General features: G+C 42.8%; 1 protein-coding gene, 1 long non-coding RNA gene and 2 pseudogenes across 4 annotated transcripts in view; 1 reads left to right on the forward strand and 3 right to left on the reverse strand.

Moving 5' to 3' along the window:
* Window positions 1–201: 201 nt before the first annotated feature.
* The window catches only part of LOC104669216 (leucine-rich repeat-containing protein 37A3-like), a 77,410-nt gene continuing 51,811 nt past the window's right edge, over window positions 202–25,800 (reverse strand). Inside the window, 12 exon segments of the mRNA XM_030923015.1 lie at window positions 202–963; window positions 965–1,053; window positions 1,056–1,167; window positions 1,768–2,538; window positions 2,540–3,423; window positions 5,678–5,796; window positions 14,181–14,255; window positions 14,861–14,932; window positions 18,281–18,361; window positions 18,992–19,063; window positions 22,215–22,286; window positions 25,086–25,157. Coding sequence (XP_030778875.1) covers window positions 841–963; window positions 965–1,053; window positions 1,056–1,167; window positions 1,768–2,538; window positions 2,540–3,423; window positions 5,678–5,796; window positions 14,181–14,255; window positions 14,861–14,932; window positions 18,281–18,361; window positions 18,992–19,063; window positions 22,215–22,286; window positions 25,086–25,157 — 2,542 coding nt within the window. The 3' untranslated portion in view covers window positions 202–840.
* On the forward strand, window positions 697–20,605 carry LOC115894780. Its single transcript, XR_004054955.1, has 3 exons — window positions 697–758; window positions 16,400–16,506; window positions 20,498–20,605. It is a non-coding gene; the product is annotated as an uncharacterized LOC115894780 (long non-coding RNA).
* Window positions 8,196–10,737, reverse strand: LOC115894777 (annotated as a pseudogene). The gene has a single exon (XR_004054953.1). The product of XR_004054953.1 is annotated as an endophilin-A2 pseudogene (transcript).
* Window positions 10,002–11,658, reverse strand: LOC115894775 (annotated as a pseudogene). Its single transcript, XR_004054952.1, has one exon. The product of XR_004054952.1 is annotated as an endophilin-A2 pseudogene (transcript).

The raw sequence follows: 25,800 nt of genomic DNA on the forward strand, positions 1-25,800 counted from the left end.
TTGAGTTGGCTTTGGAGAGATTCATGGGACTCCCACAGGCAGAGTGAAATAAGGGCATTTTAGATGGACAAATGCACAGACAAGAGCAGAAATGCGGATGGTGTGACTGGGGTATGGTGAGGGGCTGATCTGGCTGGAATGGAGGGCTGCCACAATAATGGAAATGGTAAATGAGGCAAATAAGGTTGGATTGGGAGCATGGCGTCAAGGTTGCCAGCTTATTAAATCACTCTTCCAATATGTTAGCAGTGGCCTCTTGGGAAAAGTAATACATCATGTAATCGAACAAAAGGCAAACAGAGGCAAGCTCCAGGAATGGGCACTGTGAACAGGACTCGCCCCAGAGTAGCCAGATGTAGGCTTTAGACATGTTAATGCAGGTTGAGCATCTCTGATCCGAGGGGGAATGTCTCACATGGTGTCCAAGAAATGGTGACACATCTCACAGAGGGCCGAGGCTCAGGAGGGCTGGAGTATGAGACATTCCCCCTCCCCTGTGAACTTAAAAATGTGGCCAACAATTTTTTTTTTAAATGGCTACTCTGTAGTGCTTTAACTGGACCTATTTAGACAATGCCTTACACACTGGAAAAGGATGATACTGTGTGAATCTAATAAGTCTACAAGACAATAGTTCTCTCTATTGGCTGTCTCCTTCCTCTCCAGGGTGATGACAACTTCGTGAGGGTGGAGATTATACGTCTCTCATCATTTCAGCAACAAGGAAATAAATTAGTGGCAGAGTAAGGGGTGACTTGGTGAGTACATCTAATTGTTGACATCGTTTTACGTGGGAGAAATTTTGCTATTATATCAACTTCTTAAAATAGTCTAGTGGGATTAACTTGGTTTCATTTCACAGAGACCTCCTGGAAATGAGGATCCTTTAAAATCCTGGAATATACACTGCAGTAAAAGAACAAAGTATACCTCAGCCTTAAAGGACTGAAAAAGAATGTCAAGTAGCAGCAGGTGGGGAAGTGGCTTTGGTTTTCAGTTTGTGAGCTCTGAATCCACAAAAAGACAGGACTGCATTCTGAAAACCTGAATTACTGTCCTTACCTCAATGAGACAAAAAATTATAACCACAATTGTTAGTATTACAGTCACAGATACTGCCAAGATGATTTTGTAGTCAAAAGCATATCCTGGAAAGTCTTTCATGAGCTAAAAAAAAAAAAAAAAAAAAAGGAAAGAACAATTAAAAAAAAAAAGAAAGAGAATGGAAGCTAACTTCTCAAAACCCCAGTATTCCAGGTGAGTAGCTTACAGGTTTTTTGTTTTTTTTTCTTTTGAGACAGAGTCTCACTCTGTCACCCAGGCTGGAGTGCAGTGGTGTGATCACAGTTCACTACAGACTCCACTTCCCTGGGTTCAGGTGATCCTCCCACCTCAGCCTCTCGAGTAGCTGGGACTACAGGCATGTGTCATCACCCCAGCTAATTTTTTTTTATTTTTGTGGAGACAGGGTTTCACTATGTTGGCCAAGCTGGTCTCAAACTCCTGACCTCAAGTGATCCACCCACCTCGGCCTCCCAAAGTGCTGGGATTACAGGCATGAGCCACCCCACCTCACCTATAGTTCATCTTGTGTACTAATCTATTTCACTCTCTAAATGAGCAAAATGGGAGATCACAGTCATGGCCAAACTTACATGGCCAAGACAAGCTATGGCCTGGGAATTCCAGGTTCTCTGGTGTGGGCACTTTCCTGGCATACACTAAATGATGGGAAATCTGGGTCTCATGTTTCTGTGTGGTCCTCACCTCGCTCGACTTCTGCTCTTTCTGTTCACTCCGGGTTTCCATGCTCTCATTAATATAGTTCTCAGTTTTCCATTGGTCCGTATCCCATTCTGCCTTGGACGCCTTTACTTCCTTCTGCTCACTAAGAAGCTTCATCAGGAGGCCTGTCCTGGAGATGAGCTTGGCACAGGTCAGTTGTACATGGGTGTCAGAGCAGTCCATCTTTAAGGTCCGGATAACATGAGAAATAAACCTTCTCACATCCTCGGTGGGGATGAGGGATCGTAGCTGCTCGGTTAGCTGAATTTCAAACTGATCACCTGGGGATGAGAGCAATGGATAATTGAAGCTTTTGGGCTCGGGGAACAGGTCAGTGCCCACGTTGTTGTATTCCCATTGTGTTGGATCGGTTTGTTTAACAGGTGGCCCTAAGTTGAACGCAATCCCAGCAGAATCTGCCTCAGGAGGAGGATTGTAGTTTGTGTTTTCAGAGATGGTGCCTTCTGGCATAGTAGTGGTTTCCATAAAAATGTTTTCTTCAAAGGCATTTCTTGCAGTTGTGTCTTTTACCTTCGTGTTCTCTGTAATACGTTCTTCAAATAGTTTAGGAAAAGGATTTTCCTTAGGACTCAGGTCTACTAAAGGCAAAAAAGCCCTTTGTGAAGGGGAATTTATGAGGCTGTTTGCTGCAGAGAATGGCGGCCTGTTTGCAAGCATCAGTCTATTGAGATAATTTTTCTTTCTCAAATTTCGACTCTTTTTGGCCTTGGGTGTTCTGTGGGCCACACAGGTAGCGAGTTTTATGAGAGCGGTCGTTTTTTCTGGAATGTACGATTGGTCTAGCAGCCTTTGTATTCTTAACTCTAGCCTCTGCATTTTCTAAAATTAAAATACTGTATGTTGAGTCTTTTGATCTATCTCTGACCTGAGGTAGGGCTTTTGCAGGGATGGAAGCAGAAGGCTCGCCCATGAAGAAGCGTTTCAGCACAGAGGAGACTGCCGCCTTACGCTCTTGGGTGAATGAAGGCTTCATGTAGATGGCATTTCCTGCTAACTTCTCTATGTGAGGCTGTTCCAGCTCCCCTGGGACTGGGCTCCTGAGCCTTTTTTCTTGGGCAGCGTTCTCCACAAATGCCTGTGCACCCTCCTCCCTCCTGGTGCTCGGCTTTCCCACCTCTTTGAAGTGCCTTTTCTGGATGCTCATTGGGCCCGTGAGGACTCTGTTCACTCTCTGCAGGTTGTTGCCTACACTTTGAATCTTTATCAGGCTCTTTTCCTGTGGTTGGATACTTTCTGATTTCTTCTCAAATATTTGGCCTTTAAATTTCTTACCTAGAAGGCTGGTCTGCATAAGCATGGCAGTTTTTTCTTCCCTTATACTCAGGGGCCTATCTCCATCTTGCGCATTAGAAAAGAGTAGTTTCATGAATGGTAACAACATTGATTCCGCATCTAGATTTCCTGCTGAGAAATAAGGCAAGATGTAACTTAGTGCACTGATAACCTCACTCTCGTCATTGGTGTCTAGCTGCTCACTCCCAAGGCCTGACAAGTTGATGCCACTGCTGTCTGAGGGCGCCTCCGGCTCAACAGTCAGCTCAGTGCTCGTGTGCTCCTTCCGGGCCTGTAACACCTTCATGAACGCTCCTTCTGAATTCCCTATGGATGCTTCTTCATCTGTGAAAAAAGAAGAGACTGCTTTGATCATGAAAGATGATGGGACGGCATGCATCAGTCCACAGCTGTACGCCCCAGTCACACGGAGTAGGAGTCAGCAAACATTCGAGTGCCATTCAGAGCAGAAACATACACCCAATCCTAAACCTATGAAATGGCAACAAAAGGAGGAAAAAACATCTTTTGAAAACATGGCCACCTACTTGGAACATTCCATAGTGTGACACACAGTAAGTCTGCTTAGGATTATTCTGTTGATCCCCAGGGGCCAGTTGCCCAGTGCTCAGTCAAAGCTCAAGGTGGAAGACAAGTGCTACCATGATGACCTGATGAGCTGGCCTCTCTGCAGACTGCTCCGTACCCTGTGCTGTCCTGCCTCAGATGCAGAGAGAGCACAAGGCTCCCTCTCTCCTTGTCCTCGGTGTACCTGTATTCTCACTACCATCACAGCTGAATGCAATGAAAGGCAGTCCTCTGAGAGGAGCAGGGTGGAGATGCTAAAGTGGAAGATCCCTCCCATTGCTGATAGATCCTCATCTGGCACACGCGCCACCCACCCACCCCATTCTCTGCTCCCACATACTGTAGCCCCATCACAGAAGACGCGACATGGAAAAAACTGTGTCCACCCTAATTCTTTTCTTAAATTTGGGCAGGGATTCAGGGTGTAGGTTAAGAGATTTTTAATTTGCCAGATTGTAGGCTTATGTTGTTGAATGTACAATGAATCTATGGTATGACAGCAGTTTCTGGATAAACATTACTTGAGGTCCTAAAATGCAGAAGGGAAAATGCAACGTTCGTCAGATGCCTACTTTGCTTTCATTTCATCTCTAATATTTTGGATGCAGAATCATCCAAAGCTTCTGACTGCATGAAGGTCAAATGTACCAGTGTGCAGCTGGCTTTCTTTTCCAGAATTAAAAGTATTTTGGGTGGTGCTGAGGGTCAGAGGAAGAAGTCAAGATTGTGAGAAAGGAGAAAGATGGGCTTGGGGAGAACACAGAATTGGGACAGAAGACCTGGCACAAGGTACAGCACCTAGCACCTCTGATCTTGTTTTTCCTCATCTGTAAAAGGAGATTACCAATGCTTTCCTGCCCACCTCTTGGGGAGAAGGGAAGAATATAATTGGTAAAAAAAAGTTTTGAAAAATAAGCAACATTTTCTTTAAATAAGTAGCCAGGCATTATTCATCATCCACCCCATATCACTGGTAGATACCTGTATTCAAGCTATCCGGAAATGAAAGCAGTCACATTTTAGAAGTCATGAAGTTGGTGCTAATAAACCTAATCTACAGAAAAACTCCTGAAAGCACTTGAGCATTTGTTCTGTGAATAGAAAGGTTTGAGATTCAGAGCAAGTTCAGAGTTGGATGGTCTAAGCTTGGAAAATCCCTCATTCCATTAGAAGAGCCAGGCAGCAATTTCTGGTTATGGAACCAGAAGCTCTCAGGCTTCAAATAAAATAGCATCACTTGTACTCTTATAAAATTGTAAAAACAAAAACAAAAAAAAACCCGGATCTACATCTGTCCTATAAGGCTGAGAGTACTTGAGATCTCATGGATATAAAATCAGCTTACAAACTACATTGCACTGTATGAAGAAATTATCACTGGGGGCAAAGCACCAAGCAGAGAGCACAGTACACAGTGTGTGGATGTTAATGTTATTGCCTAGTCTTCCCATTCCTTTGTCTTGTCCTTTATGAATATGGAACAGTTCTATTATTACATTTTCTTTTTCTTTTTTTTTTTTTTTTTTGAGGTGGAGTCTCGCTCTGTCGCCCGGACTGGAGTGCAGTGGCCAGATCTCAGCTCACTGCAAACTCCGCCTCCCGGGTTTACGCCATTCTCCTGCCTCAGCCTCCCGAGTAGCTGGGACTACAGGCGCCCGCCACCTCGCCCGGCTAGTTTTTGTATTTTTAGTAGAGACGGGGTTTCACCGTGTTAGCCAGGATGGTCTCGATCTCCTGACCTCGTGATCCGCCCGTCTCGGCCTCCCAAAGTGCTGGGATTACAGGCTTGAGCCACCGCGCCCGGCCTATTATTACATTTTCTAATAATAACTGAGAACCTGACTCTCAGCAAGGGAATAGTTCAGAAATTGAGGGAGTTTAACTCTGAATGAGTAAATAAAAATAAAGCAATTATATCATTACTTTACAAATTTATCAATTAAAAACAAAAAATTTAAAAACAAATACTTAAAATAATGTAACAATTGATCACCAGGCAATTTGGACTCACGACAATGTATGGTGCTTGTCAGACAGGTACTGTTGCAATGCAGCTTGACTGTCTTGCAGACAGCCTCAATGCTGTTTTTAAATTGGCAGAGGCAGCAGGCCATATGGCTAGGTAAGATCCTATAGATGAAAACAGAGAACAATAAATTAGTGGTAAAGCGGTTGAGTAGGTAAAGGAGGCAGGCCAATGCTACCAGAGGGCTGGGCGAAAAGGTGTTATTGAGGCCTGTGGACTGAACAGTTGGGTAGGAACTAGAAGGCCGATAGGAAGGAGGACAGAGGTGCCCAACTGAAGGGTAAGCATGGCAGTGAGTATGGTATGCTTAGAATAAAGGTGGTTGGGATTAGAATTGGGTGACGCTGATCAGTAGTTTAATTCAGAAGTATTTCTTCCCAACTCAAAAGTCTCACTTTGGGCTGAAAGTACACAGGAAGAAGGTAGACTTCTAAGAAGAGTCTGAATAAGTCCCCAACTTCTGGAGGCCCTTTCTCAATTCCTGTTGGGAGTGGGAAATACTAGAAATTACTCTGGGCATTAAAAATAGCTTAGTTCAACGTGGATTGTGGGGTTAAAAAAAATAACAGAGATTGCATTGGTCAAATCTGGACAATTTGAGCATTCAAAAGAATAACAACAATAATAAGCTATAACATAATTAATATATAAAAAAGAATCGATGAAGAATGATATTAAAAAAGAAAGAAGGGGAGTTGTTCTTTAATGAAATAAAGCCAGATAATAAATGTGGAAGGAATGACAGAATTTTAAAAAGTGTCACTTTGCAACCACCAGTAATAAAAATTGATTCAGACAAGGATTATCACTGATGGACAGCTGGGTGAAAAGACATCTGAGAACAGGATCTTCACTGATCTCAAAGTACTACCTCACACATTATTTATTAACTATAGGAAAAATTACTTTTTTAAAAAACGAGACAAGGTCTGACTCTATCACCCAGGCTGAAATACGGTGGCAAAATCATAGCCCACTGCAGCCTTGACCCCTCTGGGCTCAAGTGACCCTTCAAATTCAGTCCCTGGGACCATAGGCTTGCACCACCACACCAGCTAATTTTTTTTTTTTTTTTTGTATTTTTAGCAGACACAGGGTTTCACCTTTTGCTCAGGCTAGTCTAAAACTCCTAGACTCCAGCAATCTGCTCGTCTCAGCCTTCCAAAGTGCTGGGATTACAAGCATGAGCCACCACACCCAGCAAAATAACTACAATGGAGAGACCTGGAAGATTACCTTCAACAAGTGATCAAACCTCATATTACAGGTCACCTGCGATCCCAAGGCAGGAAGGATACATCGCCTATGCAGTATTCTTCCCAAAAATGCTTCACTTGAATCTCATCATGAGGAAACAGAGAAATCCAGATTGTAGGACAATTTACAAGACAACTATCTTTGACTCTTAAAACATGCCAACGTCATGAAAGATCAAAGAAAGTAGAGGAATGTTTTAGATTAAAGGAAATGAAGCCATGACATGCAGTGCCCGATCTTTGATTGGATTCTGTACTATTCTTTCATCTTTCTGGCATGTTTGAATTTTTTTCAAAGTATAAATTTGGGCAAAAGAGATAACCAAGACAATTGATTAATTTATTGTTATGGCTTATTGGGGGCAGTTTCAGAGAGATAAAAACAATCTCTGTAACTGGAGTTACAGTCTTAGGCAGTATAGCATGGTCATTAAGAATACAGATTCCACAGCCAGACTAGGCTTAAATCCCAGCTCCACTAATAACGTGAATTTGGGAAAACTGCTTAATCTCTGTTCCTTGGCCTTGTTATAATAGTACCTACCTCTAATGAGTTTTGAGGATTAAATGAAATCAATATGTGAAAAATGCCTGGCACACAGTGAGTGCTCAATAAATGTTAACGACTATAATTATTACGTTACAGAGGTTTTGGGTGGGGGGGGAGGGGGCGCACTTTTCTGAGTCCTCCAAAAGGATGGCTTTATTAGGGCCACATTAAGACTGGAAACAGAAGAGTGTTTCATGGATACCTGAAGTCTATGAGTTGGGGGTACAATGTATAGAGTTTTAGATTACAACTGCATCCAATAAGTTGGCCTGACACATCTTTCAAACCTACAGAGGAATAATCACAAGTGACTAGTATTACTCCTTTGGGTCCAGTGGAAGCCTCTGATCTTCATGGGGACTGGACACAGAACCGTAACCCAGCATTTTATTATACAGCAACCTTAACTCTGACACAAAGGTGTTTCTTTTGTTTGTTTTGAAGCTGGGTCTCACTCTGTTACACAGGCTGAGTGCAGTGGTACAATCTTGGCTCACTGAAGCCTCTGTCTCCTGGGCTCAAGTGATCCTCCCACCTCAGCCTCCTGAGTAGCTAGAACTACAGGTTTGTGCCACCACACCTGGCTCATTTTTGTACATTTTGTAGAGATGGGGTTTCATCATGTTGCCCAGGCTGGTCTCGAACTCCTGAGCTCGAGCAACTCTTTCTCCTTGGCCTCCCAAAGTGCTGGGATTATAGGCACGAGCCTAGAGGTTTTGTTATTCTTTTCCTGCCCCCAACTTTTGATTTTAAACATTTTCTTTTTTTTTTCTTTAAGCCTTAGGATGGCTGGGAAGCATTTTCAAATGGTCTAACGAACACCTGTATAACTTTCATCTGGAATCCACAGTAGCTAATACTTTGTCACATTTGCTTTCCATGTGTGTTTGTCTATACATTTTCTGGACAAACTATTTGAGTCAGTTGCAGACATAACGACCCTTCACCATTAAAGACTTCAGTGTGCAGCCCCCAAGAACTAAGGCATTCTCCTACATAACCAGAATACTATCATCACCCAAGGAAACTTAATAATATTATCATTGCCTACTATGTAGTCCATATACACATTTTCACAATTGTCCTAATCATATCATGGCTTAAAAAATTGAGAATCCAATCAAACATCACCAAACATCAGACATTACATTTAGTGTTCATGATTTTTTTTTTTCTTTTTGTAGAAAGACATTTAATACTTCTGTTTACAAAATTCAGGCACACATTTCACTTTGCGCTGGACCGTGTCCAAGGCTGTGTGCTCATCTCTGCCAGGGTGTCTGCGCCCTTCATGTACTGCTGACAAAGAGGGCGCAGAGCAGAGCCTGGGGTCCAGAGGCTTCAGGCTGGGCCACAGTGGGAGAGGAATGTGAATGTGGCCCAGTCCAGAGGACCCCCCATTTCATCGATTTTGGATCGGGTGACAGAGGAAGCAGATGTTGGGGCTGCGGACCTACTGGTCTGGGCAGGGGTCTGGAGACCCCAGGGCCGCCTGCTGTCTATAGAGGAGATCCAGATCCCAGCTGGCCTCTGTCCCCGGGCTGCAAGCTGACAGCAGGCAGGGGAAGCAGTGAGGCCCTCTGCCCTGGCCTTGGGGAGAAGGAGTGCATGTGTGAGGTGGGGGTGCAGTGGCCCTGGAGTGGGGTCAGAGCCCATCTCCAGCACCAGGCTGGGACAGGATTTAAAACCAAGGTCCTGTCTCTGAGCCAACCCGGGGGACGCTCGATCTCATCCTGTTAAGGCCACAGGACACGAGGGCAGGCAGTGGGCCGGGTCCCTGTGGGATCAGGACGGAGGTGGGTGCTGCCGCGGTGGAACACTAGTGTTTGTGAGAGTACCTTAGGATTAGCCCCACCTGGGCCAGCTAGGCAAGGAGTTGGGGAGTGAGGAGGAGGCTGGCGCAATGCAGTAGGGAAGGGAGCTGTCACCGTTGGGGGTCAGCGCCAGTGTAAACAGGCGTCCCCACCCACCCAGATAAGCCCCCCACCCAAGTGTGGCTCCCTGCTCAGGGAGTACCTCGAGGACCTGGGACTGGGTGACACCGGCAGGCTCGGAAACCATCCTAGCAGCAGGAGCCCGGAGGAAGGCAGAAGACCCGGCAGGGGGTGCCGCCCAGTGTGGACAGAGGGGCGGGGCGCTGGCGAGTCACTGCGGCAGGGGCACGAGCGTGTCCACGTAGCTGAGCAGGAAGAAGCCCAACTGGCCGTCCAGCATGCCCTATACCAGTTGTAGTTGATCTGGTTGGTCAAGGTGATGACGTCACCCTCATGGAAGCCCAGCTCCCCATGGTTCTAGGGTTCGAAGTTGTACAGCACCTTGCAGCTCCGCTCGTCTATGGGTGGCATGCTCCTGCTAGGAGTCCAGATGGGCTTGTCGGAAGATCGGAAAGAGGAAGCTGTGATCTTGGGGACTGTGGTGCTGGGGAAGCCCCCGTTGGACTGCTCAGGCTCTCCGAGGTCAAAGGGCTCCCGGGACTTGGGCTTATACTCCCGCTTGGGGCGTGAGGAAGCTTCCTGCATTCTGCGCTTGGGCTACTCTGCCAGCTTGTCCGGGATCTGCATGGCCCGCCGGTAGCAGTCCAGCTGCGCCTCCACCAGGGTTGGGAGCTGACTCACCTGCTCGATATTGGTCTCCAGGAGGTTGCGCATGCTGGTTTCTGCCACCTCCTTGGACTCCTCAAACTTCTCCAGCACCTGGCGCAGCTCCTCATTGGGGATCTTGCCCTGCCGCTTCTTCTTTTAGTCAAAGTCCAGGCGTCGGCCCTCCAACTGGTGGTGCTGGATCTCCTTCAGGTCGTTCTCGCACAGGTTCTGGAGGTGGTCAATAAAGTTCTGCTTGACCTCTATGTCCAAGGAGTCCTTCACCTCCACCAGGTGCTTCATGGACTTGCCAACATCCAGCAGTGTGTCACCGACGTTGGACTCACCGCCTAGCTCCTTCAGGTGGGGGATCAGGCACTCGCTCAGGAGCCCCTCCGACTGCAGGTAGCTGGGGTTCTTCACCTGGCCCCGGATCTCGGACACCATGTTGAGCATGGTCAGCTTACCTGCGAGGCTTGGGTTGGGCTGCAGGTACTTGATGGTCCTGGCCAGCACTTCCGTCACCGCCTTGTTGGTGACATCCACCTTCTCCATCTCTTTGAAGTCATCATCCAGCTTGGTCCCCTCAGCCCCTTCCACCTTCTCACTGACCAGCTGGCTTGCCTTGTAGAAATGGTTCTTCAGCCCCACCACCGACATGCCCGCTGCCGAGCCTCCCACCGGGACAGTGCCAGCGACAGGCTTCCAGGCGCCGCCAACCCTCTGCCCGCCTCAGCAGCCCCCGTTGGCACCGCCTCTGCCACGTGCTTGCCAGCCCCAGCGCCGCCTAGTGTTCATGATTCTTCAGTCTCCTTCAATATAGAACTGTTCCCAGGATTGTTTTAAAGTATACTGACAAACCTTTGAGACTGTAAATGACCTGACGTATACATTATCTTTACTTGAGAATGGTAATTTTTCAATACGCCATTAAAGATCATTAAACATGAGACAAGACAAATGCACTGGCCTACTTACTTGGTATATAAATGTGTAAACTCCTGAAGACTTCCAGTAATAAACTCTAATAAGGCAGTTAGTTCAATGTCTTTATGGCCTTGGTGACAAATAGTTACAGAGAATGAGAGCATTTTTCCTATCCACTAATGGTCAAGACAAAAGCAGACAGATCCTCACTGTCTTAGAGAACCAAGTGAGAAAGCTGGTCGATGAAGAGGACTTCATCCATAGAGGAAGGGATCTAGCTGACAGGGAAGATGCTGCAGGAGGCTGAGGGAAGTGAGGCTAGAGCAGTAAAACAGATCTGACAATGTGGTCAAGATAAGAAAGTGACCTGACAAAAATTAACAGAGTGTGAAATGAAGGGCCCTTTCCATGCTAATCTTGCATACTGCCCTCAACCAGCCTTAGCAAAACAGTTTCTATTTAGTTTGCCATATTGTGGGGTGGTGGCACTATTTAAGTTGCAGTCAGTTGTGTAACAAACTCACAGTAGGGCCCTGCAGAAATATATACATATACACACACACACATATATATACACACATATATACATATATATAATTTTTTTTTAAGACAACGTCTTGCTCTGTCACCCAGGCTGGAGTGCAGTGGTGCCATCTTGGCTCACTGCAACCTCCACCTCCTGAGTTCAAGTGACCCTCCCACCTCAGCCTCCCTAGTAGCTGGGACTACAGGCCTGTGCCACCACACCTGGCTAATATATATATACACATATATGTACACACACACATATACATATATGCACACACACACACATATATATACACACATACACACACACACACACACATCTGTATATATATATAATTGCAAAGAAGGCCAGGCACGGTGCCTCATGCCTGTAATCCCAGTACTCTGGGAGGGTGAGGCAGGAGGATCACTGAGGCCAGGAGTTTGAAACCAGCCTGGGCAACATAGTGAGATCTCGTTTCTCCAAAAAATAAATATACAATTGCAAAAAAAAAAAAAATACATCCTCACACCATATATTCAAATTAACTAAAAACGGATCATAGACCTAAATTATAGTATTTCTGGGAGAAGACATAGGAGTAAATCTTTTCCACTTTGGATTAGACAACACGTTCTTAAAGATTTCTTAGGTACGAAACAAAAAAGCACAAGCCATAAGAAAAAATTGCTAACTTAAAGCTGATCAAAATTAAAAACTTCTACTTTTCAGAAAACTTTTTTTTTTTTTTTTTTTTTTTTTGAGACAGAGTCTCACTCTGTTGCTCAGGCTGGAGTACAGTGGTGCAATCTTGGCTCATTGCAACCTCCACCTCCCAGGTTCAAGCACTTCTTGTGCCTCAGCCTCCTGAGTAGCTGGGATTACAGGCGTGTGCCACCACACCTGGCTAATTTGTGTATTTGTAGTAGAGATGGGGGTTTTGCCACGTTGGCCAGGATGGTCTCGAACTCCTGACCTCAAGTGATCCACCTGCCTTGTCCTCCCAAAGTGCTGGGATTACAGGTGTGAGTCACTGTGCCCAGCTAGAAAATATTTAGAATGAAAAGACAAACCACAACCTGAGAGAAGATATTTACCAAACACATATCTAAAAGGCCTTGTTTTTTGTTTTACTTACTTGTTTAATTTTTTAGATAGTATCTCATTCTGTGACCCAGGCTGGAGTGCAGTGGTGATCACAGCTCACTGCAGCCTCGACCTCCCGGCTCAAGCAATCCTCCCACCTCAGCTTCCCGAGTAGCTGGGACCACAGGTGAGCACCACCACACCTGGCTGATTTTTATATTTTTGGTAGAGACGAGGTTTCACCATATTGCCCAGGTGGTCTCAAACTCCTGACCTCAAGCAGTCCTCCCGCCTCAGCCTCCCAATGTGCAGGGACCACTGTACCTGGTCCCTGAAAGGACCTGTATCTAGAGTCTATAAAGCACTCTTAAAATTCAATAATAATGAATCTTTCATAGGGTTACAGGGAAAAAAAAACCTCAATAAAAAGACTAGTATCCAATTAAAATATGGGAACAGATTTGAACAATTTAGTAAAGAGGATATTTGCACATGAATATTCAACATCACTAGCTATTAAACAAATGCAAATTAAAACCACAATGAGATTCCACTACACATCAAGCAGTAGAAAGGCAAACATTTCTTTAAAAACTGAAATATAAGAATCTGCTGGACCGGGCCAGGCGTGGTGGCTCATGCCTGTAATCCCAGTTCTTTGGGAGACCAAGGCGGGTGGATCAAGAGAGGCCAGGAGTTTCAGACCAGCCTGGCCAACAAGAAACCCCATCTCCACTAAAAATACAAAAATTAGCTGGGTGTGGTGGTGCGAGGCTATAATCCCAATTACTCAGGAGGCTGAGGGAGGAGAATCGTTTGAACCTGGGAGGCAGAGGTTGCCGTGAGCTGAGATCTTGTTGCTGCACTCCAGCAACGAGGCTCTGTCTCAAAAAAAAAAAAAAAAAAAAGAAGAATCTGCTGGGTCGAGTGCGGTGTCTCACACCTGTAACTCAAGCACTTTGGGAGGCCGAGGCGGGTGGATCAATTGAGGTCAGGAGTTCGAAACCAGCCTGGCCAACATGGTGAAACCCTGTCTCTACTAAAAATACAAAAATTTGCTGGGTGTGATGGCATGCACCTGTAAGCTAAGCTACTCGGGAGGCTGAGGCAGGAGAATCGCTTGAACCTGGGAGGCGGAGGTTGCAGTGAGCCTAGGTCATGCCGCTGCACTGCAGCCTGGGTGACAGCGAGACTCCGTCTCAAAAAAAAAAAAAAAAAAGCGAAGTGAAAGAAGCCAAATATAAGAGGCAACACGCTATATGATTTCATTTATGAGACATTCTGGAAAAGGCAAAAGTATAGGAACAGAAATCAGATTAGTAGCTAACAGGGGCTGATGGTGAGGGGAGGGAATCGACTACAAAGGGATACAAGGGGCCTTTTTGAGGCAACAGAAATGCTTTATATTGGGAATGTAGTGGTGGTTATGTAACTATACATCTGTCAAAACTCATCAAACTGTACCCTTAAAAAGGGTGAATTACATGAAAATTATATATCAATAAACCTGACTTAAAAAAATAATAAAACAAACCTAAAGATCCAATTAAGTAAAAATAAATCTAAGAAAAAAATAACTTACAGTTTTTCCAGTTCAATAGTCATCGTGAGAATGTTCTTAAGTGTTGCAAGTGGGACTTGTGTTTTTCCCATGTCTCTGAAGAAGAAAGCAGAAACATTCATGATATGAACCCCAATAAAAAATTCTGTACTTAAAAAGATAATTCAAAGACATGTGATTACTTCAATATCGGCTTCTCTATAAAACAAGTCAGCTCAACAGTTTATTTGCCACAGAATTCCAGAGACCTCTTATTAAAGAAATTTGATTTGCATCATCAAATTAATGATATTCAAGAATAGAACTCACATTTTTTTCTTTCTTTTTTTTTTTTTTTTACCATTTATCTTACTTCTCATTTCATATTGCATTCACCCATCTTGATTATTTACTCTTCTCTTCCTTTTTAGAATAATGAACACCTATTCTTCTTTGCTTTCTTGGTTAAGTAATATTCCTCCATGTGTCTACATGTTCCAAATCTATACAGGTTCTTCAACACTGTTCTCTTGCCCTGCTGGCTGTCTTGACCATTACACATCCTTTCTTAATCCTTTTCTTTGCCAATAACTTTTTTCAATAACTCAGTTAAAATTTAAATTATGACTTTTTAGCCTAAATGCAAAATACTTAATCTTTGATGAAAAATTTAAAAAGAGCATAAATCATCTCATGACTCATGAAAGTACTATAGTACTTACAAATATTTTAATGCCGGCAATTTAAAGAGATACGGATCTTCAACAGTTGTCAGAGGATTGCGATTGAGAATTCTGAAAAATGCAATAGAATTAAAATTATCTGCATTTTCAAAGTGTGAAATTGCATAAAAAGTTTATAGTCATTTTTTGGTATGGAACTTGTAGGTAAAAAAAAAAAATTTTCTATTTTTACCTAATAAATCACCATTAGACTTCGCAAAGCACTATTCCTTTGGCAACTACCTAGGTCTCTAGAAGATAAAGTAGAGGAGAGAAACAGGGGAAGAAATAGAAAAAATTAAAAAAAGTGGATAGCAAAGGAAAAATATGCCACAGAACTTTTCAGGTCAAAAACCCTAGAAGTGACTATGTTGGTAGGAAGCCCTGACTCTGTAGGAAACACTATTTCTAGTGTCCTCCATAATTCAGGTTGCTTGTCCTACTTCAAGTTGCTCATTTTTGTTGTTGTTGCTGTTTTGTTTTGTTTTGTTTTTTTGAGATGGAGTTTTGCTCTGTCACCCAGGCTGGACAGCAATGGCTCCATCTTGGCTCATTGCAACCTCCACCTCCTGGGTTCAAGCGATTCTCCTGTCTCAGCCTCCTGAGTAGCTGGGATTACAGGTGCCTGCCACCACTCCCAGCTAATTTTTGTATTTTTAGTAGAGACTGGGTTGACTGGGTTTCATCATGTTGGCCAGGCTGGTCTTGAACTCCTGACCTCAGGTGATCCACTCCCTTCAGCCTACCAAAATGTTAGGATTACAGGTGTGAACCACTGTGCCTGACTGCTTGCCTTTTATCTTTGCAAAGTTTTTCAAATTCATGGTTTAATTTGCACAGTTAAGGAAAAAAATAGGACCAATTCTTTTGCTTTATAGCCAAAGAAAAAGGGATAAATCTAAGAGAAGGAAGAACGGGTCAAAACCATACTCCCATCATATACTCCCACTTGTCTTGTATGACATCACAGCCTTTGTTACATTGCATGTAATCACCTGTCTACTTGTCAGTCTCCTGGACTATCAGGCTCCTTGAGGGCAGAGACCACATCTTATTCTCATTGTCATCCCTGTGCCTGGCATGATGTCTGAAATTTACTAGGCATTTAATAAATGTTTATTGGGCCGGGCGTGGTGGCTCATGCCTGTAATCCCAGCACTTTGGGAGGCTGAGGTGGGCAGGATCACCTGAGGTCAGGAGTTTGAGACCAGCCTGACCCACACGGAGAAACTCCATCTCTAGTAAAAATATAAAATTAGCCGGGTTTGGTGGTGCATGCCTGTAATCCTAGCTACTTGGGAAGGCTGAGGCAGGAGAATCGCTTGAACCTGGGAGGTGGAGGTTGTCGTGATCCAAGATCGCGCCACTGCACTCCAGCCTGGGCAACAAGAGCAAAACTGTCTCAAAAAAAAAAAAAAAAAAGTTTACTGAATAAACAAACGACATTTTGTTTATATGTCAATAAAATGAATAAATTCATTTCGATGAGAATTTTTATTCCAAAATGCTGCAATCTATTTTCTTTTTAATTCTTTTCAGTGAACAAGAAAAAGAAAAGAAATAGGAAGAAATAAAAGAAAATCAGCCTTTACATTAACCCAAGAATCATCACTTTTGCAGAAATTATAAAAATAATAATAATTACAGTGAGTATCTATTGGGCTGCTAGGTGTTTGTGATCGGCATTTCACATTTAATCCTCACAACAACCTTATGTGCTAGATATTATTGCCCTATTTTATAAATGAGGAAACTGAGGTTACACAACTTGTCCTAGGTCACCAAGCTATTAAGAAGCTAAACTGCTGGGTGCGGTGGCTCACGCCTGTAATCCTAGCACTTTAGGAGGCTGAGGCAGGCAGATCACTTGAGGTCGGGAGTTCAAGACCAGCCTGACCAACATAGAGAAACCCCATCTCTACTAAAAATACAAAATTAGCCAAGTGTGGTGGCGCATGCCTGTAATCCCAGCTACTAGGAGACTGAGGCAGGGGAATCGCTTGAACCTGGGAGGTGGAGGTTGCGGTGAGCCAAGATCGTGCCATTGCACTCCAGCCTGGGCAATAAGAACAAAACTCCATCCCCCCCCCACCCAAAAAAAAGAAAAGAAAAGAAAAGAAAAGAAAAGAAAAGAAAGAGAGAGAGAGAGAGAGAGAGAGAGAGAGAGAGAGAGAGAGAGAGAAAGAAAGAAAGAAAGAAAGAAAGAAAGAAAGAAAGAAAGAAAGAAAGAAAGAAAGAAAGAAAGAAAAAGAAAGAAAGAAAGAAAAAGAAAGAAAGAAAGAAAGAAGAAGCAAAGCTGTAATCTGAACTCATGTGCTTAATCTATAGGAAGAAAAAGGGTTTACTTTAACCTTACTGGGTTTTTACATTTTTCTTTTCTTTCTTTCTCTTTCTTTCTTCATTTCCCTCCCTCCCTTCTTCTTTTGAGTCAACATTTCCATTTATTGGCCGGGCATGGTGGCTCATGCCTGTAATCCCAGCACTTTGGGAGGCCGAGGAGGGCGGATCATCTGAGGTCAGGAGTTCCAGACCAGCCTGACCAACGTGGTAAAACCCCATCTCTGTCAGAGTCTCGCTCTATCCACCCAGGCTTGAGTGCCATGGCATGACCTCAGCTCACTGCAACCTCCGCCTCCCGGGTTCAAGCGATTCTCCTGCCTCAGCCCCTTGAGCAGCTGGGATTACAGGCACCTGCCACCATGCCCAGCTAATTTTTGTATTTTTAGTAGAGACGGGGTTTCACCACGTTGGTCAGGCTGGTCTCAAACTCCTGACCTCAGGTGATCCACCAACCTTGGTCTCCCAAAGTGCTGGGATTACAGGCATGAGCCACCACCACGCCCAGCCTTCATTTATTTTTTGTAACTTCTATTTTAGGTTTAGGGGTACATGTGCAGGTTTCTAATACAGGTAAATTGCATGTCACAGGGGTCTGGTGTACAGATCATTTTGTCACCCAGGTAATAAGCATAGTACACAATAGGTAGCTTTTTGATTCTCACCCTCCTCCCACCTGCCACGGGAACAACAGCTCCCCGGTACCTGTTGTTCCTTTCTTTGTCCATATGTACTCAATGTATAGCTCCCACTTATAAGTGAGAACATGTGGCTCCCAAAGTGCTGGGATTACAGGCCTGAGCCACCCCACCCAGCAACAAGGCTGATTTGAGGGTCACTTGTTTGATGCCTTTTCTTGCCCATGCCAAAGGTCAGAACTAGCACAAGGAGAGCAGGTCATATATAAGCTATGTACGTCTCTTGGCCTCTTTGTACCTTAGTTTCCCCATTTGAGAAAAATGAATGGATCTTAAGACATACTTTTCAGAGTTCATAATGGAATTATACCCAGCTAACCAATAATTGTATGTATTTTTATACATAAATAGTTGTTTACATGTATTCATCTTCTATTTCACTTACAACTTGTGTAAAAACTGCATTCCGTGCCAGGCCTGAAATGTTCCAAAGCTCAGTTCTGCGAGTAAATTGCAACGAAGATTTCTACAAAAGAAGACACAAGCCAAAAGAAAAAAAAATTTCAGAACATTTATCATTTGCTGTGATTCTAATTTATATAGGATGGAACATAACCCTAATCCTTTCTCTATGCACTAAGGAAATCTAACTGTGGAAGATACTGGCTTATGATTTATACCTTAGCATTGCACATGTGGTGTATTAGCTGCAAAACAGTGAATGCTCAGTAAATACCTGTGATAAGTGATCTTTATTTCTCTAAAACAGGATTTCACAACTTCAGTGCCATCGACATTTTGGACTCTATAACTGTTTGCTGTGGGCATTTGTCTTGTGCCTTGGAGGATGATTAGCAGCATCCCTGGCCTCTGCGCACTAGATGCCAGGAGCACACTCAGTTTTGTCAAACAAAACTGTATCCAGACATTACCAAATGTCACCTGAGTACAAAATCACACCAGTTGAGAACCACTGCTCTCTCATGATACACTATGATCTTTGTAATTCTCACACTAATCTTTGCTAGAGACAAAAAGGATTTGCTGTATAATTTTAGTAGCTTCCTACTGGTAAAATTTTAATCATATTTCAAAGAGGTTTACAATTAAGTTTTAAAAAAATTCCAAATGTAATCAAGTGATATTTGTAACTTACAGATATTGCAAAAATGGTAGTGGTTCAAATGTATGTCTTTCAACAAACTGTATTTTATTGCAGGATAAATCTCTAGGAAAAAGTAAAAGAAAAATATTGCCTTGATTAGTTATTAGAGGTTGATTAGTATGAATAATAGCAAGAATTTAGAATAATATTGAATACACATTTTTCATCTCAAGTCTAAATGTCTCGACTTGTGTTTGAACTTTCCAGAGCTCCTAACCCTGCCCATACCTCTCCTAGAGTCTCACCTTCATGGTTTTCATAAATAGAATATACATCTTTTTTTTTTTTTTTTTTTTTTTTTTTTTTTTTTTTGAGGCCGAGTCTCACTCTGTCGCCCAGGCTGGAGTACAGTGGCCGGATCTCAGCTCACTGCAAGCTCCGCCTCCCGGGTTTACGCCATTCTCCTGCCTCAGCCTCCCGAGTAGCTGGGACTACAGGCGCCCGCCACCTCGCCCGGCGAGTTTTTGTATTTTTAGTAGAGACGGGGATTCACTGTGTTAGCCAGGATGGTCTCGATCTCCTGACCTCATGATCCGCCCGTCTCGGTCTCCCAAAGTGCTGGGATTACAGGCTTGAGCCACCGCGCCCGGCCAGAATATACATTTTAATAGACTTTGTAATTAATTTTTCCTGAGAGCAGCAGACTTGATTAGATGCCCTTTTGTAGTCTCATCAAGTCCTAGATTATGAGCTCAAAGTTTTTATATATAGTTTCTAATAGTAAAAAAAATAGTCCCACTTTTTTTTTTTTTTTTTTTTTTTTTTTTGCGACGGAGTCTCACTCTGTCACCTGGGCTGGAGTGCAGTGGTGGGATCTCAGCTCACTGCAAGCTCCGCCTCCCACGTTTACACCATTCTCCTGCCTCAGCCTCCTGAGTAGCTGGGACTACAGGCACCCACCACATCGCCCGGCTAGTTTTTTGTATTTTTTAGTAGAGATGGGGTTTCACCATGTTAGCCAGGATGGTCTCGATCTCCTGACCTCGTGATCCACCCATCTCAGCCTCCCAAAGTGCTGGGATTACAGGCTTGAGCCACCACACCCGGCCATAGTCTCACATTTATACACCTTCCTAGTGTAGGTCGGTTTTCCTAAGCCAGTTCAATATCAGAAGAAATGAAACACATCCTTTCACATCATTTGAAAGGAAGTTACCCCTTTAACTAACACATAACTTTGAACTAATTCAAATCATATTCATAGAATCAATTTCTATCATATTAATAGAAACTCATTTTTGGTTTTATATTGCATTAATACTTCATGAAAGCAATTTCTTCAGTTATACAGTGATGGGGCTTGTCCCTCCCTCTTTACCTGGATTTAATTTGGAATTAATTTGGTGTAACGCTGTCTGGCTGATGTCTCCATCTCTAGTCTCTTCCTTCCTAAACTATCCTGCACACAGTCATCAGATAAACTCTCCAGAAGTGGTTTGCAAAGACCAGTATTTCCTGGGAAATTATTGAAGATGCAAATTCTTGGTCCCACTCTAGACCAACTGAATCAGTAACCACGAGGGCGGAGTCCGGAACTGAGTTCTAACGCGCCCTCTCAGTGATTGTGATGCAGATCTATCTACAGCACTGCTGCAGTAACACGGTTCCCCATGATGGCTCCTCAGCTGGGCATTCAAAGCCCTAGAAGATCTGGTTCCAATGTCCTACTCTCCCTCCTTGTACTCTACAGGTACTCATGGCATTCCTCAAATACTTTCCTGTGATTTGCCCTTCTCCCATTCTCCTTTTGCAAGTTTAGAATATTTTCCCTAAGATGTCTGTCTGATGTTACACAATGGCCCTTCAAAGTCCTATTCAAACGGCATTGTTTAGTAACATCCTCCTGGGTCCAGATTGAAGGCATTTTCCCCTTTTCTATGCTCCAGAAACAATGTATCCCTCCTCATGCCCACATCCATTTCTTCTTTTTAATGTAGTTATTTTTTATACCATTTCTTCTGAGCATAAACTCCTTGCAAACATGGACTAGGTTTTGCTCATCTGCATTGCCCACCATGTTTAAAACTGACACATGGAAATAAAGCAAATTCAAATATTTGTAAAATAAATGAATAGCTGGGGGAGTAGGAGGAAAATGACTATTTTAAAGGAAATGTAGTTTTATTACTTCACAGCCACTGTAGCACTTTGGCATCCACTTGAGGGTCTTTATATCCACTTGCCTTGATTCCTCTACATTTGAAAATCGGTTTGCAAAACAGCATCACTAATGAGCTTAATAAGGATTAACGACATACACACCTCTATGGACAAAGGATAAGAATCAAGCTTCCATAGCAATGAACATAGTATCTTCTTGTCTCTAAACAGACAGAAATACTATGCAGGTATCCCTTTCTTGGTAACAGGGCTGGGGAGACAGTTATTTTGTAATTGGTGAAGAGTTAGGGGCATTTCTGGTATGCTTCTTAGTGTAAACATTTCTAGCTCTACCACTTAACCATCATTTTAAACATCTGTTTTCATATAACAATTCTTGAAATGAAATCCTTAATACTAGTCTATTCTGTTGGTAGCTTAATATTCTTGATCTATTATTTATACAATTCAGCTGATTTTTAATATTTAATGTTATTTTAATTCATATTAAATTACCAAAAATTTCTGGATTAATGATGTTCAAATGAATGTAGGTGGTCTATATTTTCTTCTCCTTTAGGTAACAATCTGAAGTTAACTTTAATTCCTTTCATCCTACTCAACTAATTTTTTCAAATCTTTTTTTGTGAAAGTCAGACAGTAAATATTTTAGGCTTTGTGGGCCACATATGATCTCTCACATATTTCTCTTTCTTTTCTTTCACTTTCACAGTCCTTTAAAAATGCAGAAACCATTCTTAACTTAATGGGCTATTTAAAAATAGACCATAGATTAGATTTGATCTATTGGTTGTAGACTGAATAGAAGAAGATGGTGTGTGAACCCTTATAAAACAAGGTTCATATGAGTGTCAGTCACTGCTCAGATCTTCTTACCATGTGAGACTTCTGTCTGCATTTTGTCTATATAATTTAAAAACTGAAAATGCACAGGACATAGCTAATGCTAGAGATGGGCTGAGACCCTATACAAACCTACAGAATTGCAGAATTTTATTGCTGGAAGAAATCTTAGAGATTATCTAATTTGAACCCTGTATTCATTTTATGGATAATATGACTAAAAACTCATAAATGTGATTAACTAACTTACAAATACTGGAGGGATAGCAGGCCTTCAAATGAATCCTTATGTAATTCAGTCAAATAATTTTCACTGAGAATTCTGGAAAATGAAAAAGTCATTTCTAGATTAAAATGCAAAGTACAACTATTTGCCACACAGGACTATGTCCTGCATGTGGGGGAAAGCTGGGTCATGGTCATTTCAAGACGGTGGTATCTGCTCTGCTTTCATTCAAACCTTTCCTTACATTTTCCTTGTTGTGTCCATCTCTGTCCACCACTACACACACACACACACACACACACACACAGGCACACACAGGAAAGCGCACACACACACAAGCACACCCCTACCCACTCTTCCCACCAAACTGCCTCCTCTCTAGATCCCAAAGTCCCTGTTAGAATCCACCTCTGGGTGGCACCAAGATCAGCAGAACTTCCATTTCCTCCTCTTTTCCCAAACCTTATTATGAAAGCCCCACATGGAACCATGTCAGGGCTGCAAGTGAAGCCATTCAACCTTTTTCCCCTATCAAAAAAAATGTGAGAACTACAATGTGCATACAGTGCACAGGACATCAATGTTCTTTGTATTTTATTTAATTTAATTTCTGAGACAGGGTCTCATTCTGTTCCTAGACTGGTGTCAAACTCCTGGCTCAAGTGATCCTCCTGTCTCTGCCTCCCAAAGTGTTGCGATTGCAGACATGAGCCACCTCACCTGGCCAAATATTCAGTTTAATAATTAAAAAGGAGATACCCATATTGTTACAAAAGAACACTGCTAGCATCCCAGAAGCCCCAGTGTGCCCCTTTCCAATCAAATCCCTCTCTCTAACCCAAATTAGGTAACAACTATCCTGACTTTTGTAATAATTGTCTTGCTTTTAAAATGTAGCTCTGGCCTGGCATGGTGGCTCATACCTGTAATCCCAGCACTTTGGGAAGCCAAGGCAGGTGAATCACCTGAGGTCATGAGTTCAAGACCAGCCTGGTCAACATGGTGAAACCCTGTCTCTACTAAAAATACAAAAATTAGCTGGGCATGGTGGCGGGCACCTGTAATTCCAGCTACCCGGGAGGCTGAGGCAGGAGAATCGCTTGAACCCAGGAGGTGGAGGTGGTGGAGGTTGCAATGAGCCAAGATCGTACCACTGCACTCCAGCCTGGGCGACAAGAACAAAATTAGGTCTCAAAAAATAAATAAAGCAATTCTCCTGCCTCAGCTTCCCAAGCAGCTGGGATTACAGGCACCCACCACCACACCTGCCTAATTTTTGCATTTTTAGTAGAGACGGGGTTTCACCATATTGGCCAGGCTGGTCTCAAACTCCTGACCTCAGGTGATTCACCCGCCTAGACCTCCCAAGGTGCTGGGATTACAGGCGTGAGCCACCGCACCTAGCATGTGTTTTATTTTTAATTTAGAACTCATGTATGGCTTGTCTATATAAGTTGAACTGGTAATGTTACACACAAACTGTTGTGAAAAATGCCAGTTACTTCGAATGTAAGCATTTTTTCCAAAATCATTTGTGTCTACATCAATTCCTTCTATAAATCAGTAAGAAAACGATGAAACAATTCAACAGGAAAAAGAACAAAGGATAGAAAACTCAGAGAAGAAACACAAATGTTCCATAAACATATAATGATATTTAATTAAATTCATGAGTAATCAGAAAAATTCAAATTTAGGTGGAATCCCTTTTATTCATCCATAACATCAACAAAAAGTTGGAGAATACCCAGGGGTGAAAAGGTGTGGGGGAAATGAATGATGTCATCTCCCCACACCTTTTCACCGCTGGGTATTTTCCAGCTTACAGTAAGTTGGCACATTTTTGAGGGCAATTAAAATTTTATATCTACATAGTCTTCACTTCAACAATTCCATTTCTAGATATCTATGCTACAGGAATACTTGCCCATGTTCACAAAGAAGCATGTACAGGGATTTCACTGCAGCAATGCAGGTAACAAGAAAACTAAGCATAATCTAAATATTCATCCATTGGGGAATTATTAAATAAACGATGATGCATCCAGACTATGGATGATGCAGGAGTTTAAATGAATGGGGTGACTGTCTGAGTACTGGGAAGGAAAGAATCTAAGACATATCATGAAGTGAAAGAATCAAATTGCAAGATGTTACCATTTATGTAAAGAAAAAAGATTTTTCAAGCAACACAACAAATCCATTTTGCTGTATGTAAATATGTATGTAGGCAAATGGGAAAAACTCTGGAAGGATGTATACTAAACGCAGAGTAGCATTACCTCAGGGATGAGGGAGTAGGGCACAAGGAGGGTTTTTGTTATAACTGTTATTGCATTTTTATACATTAAAAATAGAATCGGGCTGGGGGTAGTGGCTCATGCCTGTAATATGAGGATGTTAGGAGGCCAAGGTGAGAGGAGAACTTGAGCTCAGGAGTGCAAGACCAGCCTAAGCAGCATGGGAAGACCCTGTCTCTACAAAAAATACAAAATTGGGTGGGCGTGGTGGCGTGCACCTGTGGTCCCAGCTACTTGGGAGGCTGAGGTGGAAGGATCGCTTGAGGCTGGGAGGTGAAGGCTGCAATGAAATGTAACTGTGCCACTGCACTCCAGCCTGGGGGACAAAGTAATATCCTGACTCTGAAAAAAAAAGAGGAAAAAAGAGAATATAACCATGTATTATTTGTATGATAAATAAATTTAAGTTGCCTCTTAAAGAGAGCCTACCAAATTTAATTTTAAAATAACCATAGGATTGCAAACAACAGAGGCTGATTTGGGGAATGGAGGGGAAATATCTTTTTTCAGAGGTATTGACCTCAAAATTCTGGACTGAGAAGGATCTTACAATGCAGTTAGTTTTCTGTCATATTCAGAGAGAATATACACTCACAGTTTCTCGGTCCAACTGTATGCTTTCCATACATTTCCATCAATGTGAGAAATATAGTTTCCGTGGAAATCTCTGTGAAGAAACACAGTTTATATCCTTGAATAGGCAGGACAAGAATGAACAGGATAAGTAAAAGAATCGTGGCAACCTTGTCGGGGATATTCAGTTACAGAAAATAACACCTGCTTTCTCATTTCCAGAGCTATCAGCTTCCCAGTTCGCACAATTCATCAAGAAACAATGTGGGGCCACTGGCACAAATGATGAGGCATCTCCCGGAAGCTTAACTTCCTATCCATCCCATCTCTTGGACAGACAATGCCAGTTAATTACTTTGAATGTAAGTATTTTATCAAACAGCACTTATGTGTCTAAACAAACTCCTACAAATCAACACAAAAATGGTAAATAATTCAACAGAAAAATAGGCAAAAGCTTATCACTATCAATAAATAAGTAGAAAGAAACTCTACGCCAGGTAGCACCAAAGCTTTGCCCTCTGTTGAAACATCCTAGGCTTTTTCTTTCCACTCTTATTACAACCGATCTGATTTGGCCCCTTCACACTTTACTCCTACGTTTTGCAAGACCTTTCTAAGTTGTCTCCCTGAAATAAGCTTTTCCTTTTGGGCGCTCTACATAGGGATTCTAAAATAATCCTTTGCATGTCTACACTTGAACATAAAGCAAAAAACAAAATAAAATAATTCTCCTG

This window comes from Rhinopithecus roxellana, chromosome 19 (assembly GCF_007565055.1).
Source record: "Rhinopithecus roxellana isolate Shanxi Qingling chromosome 19, ASM756505v1, whole genome shotgun sequence".
In the NCBI taxonomy this organism is placed as follows: Eukaryota; Metazoa; Chordata; class Mammalia; order Primates; family Cercopithecidae; genus Rhinopithecus; species Rhinopithecus roxellana.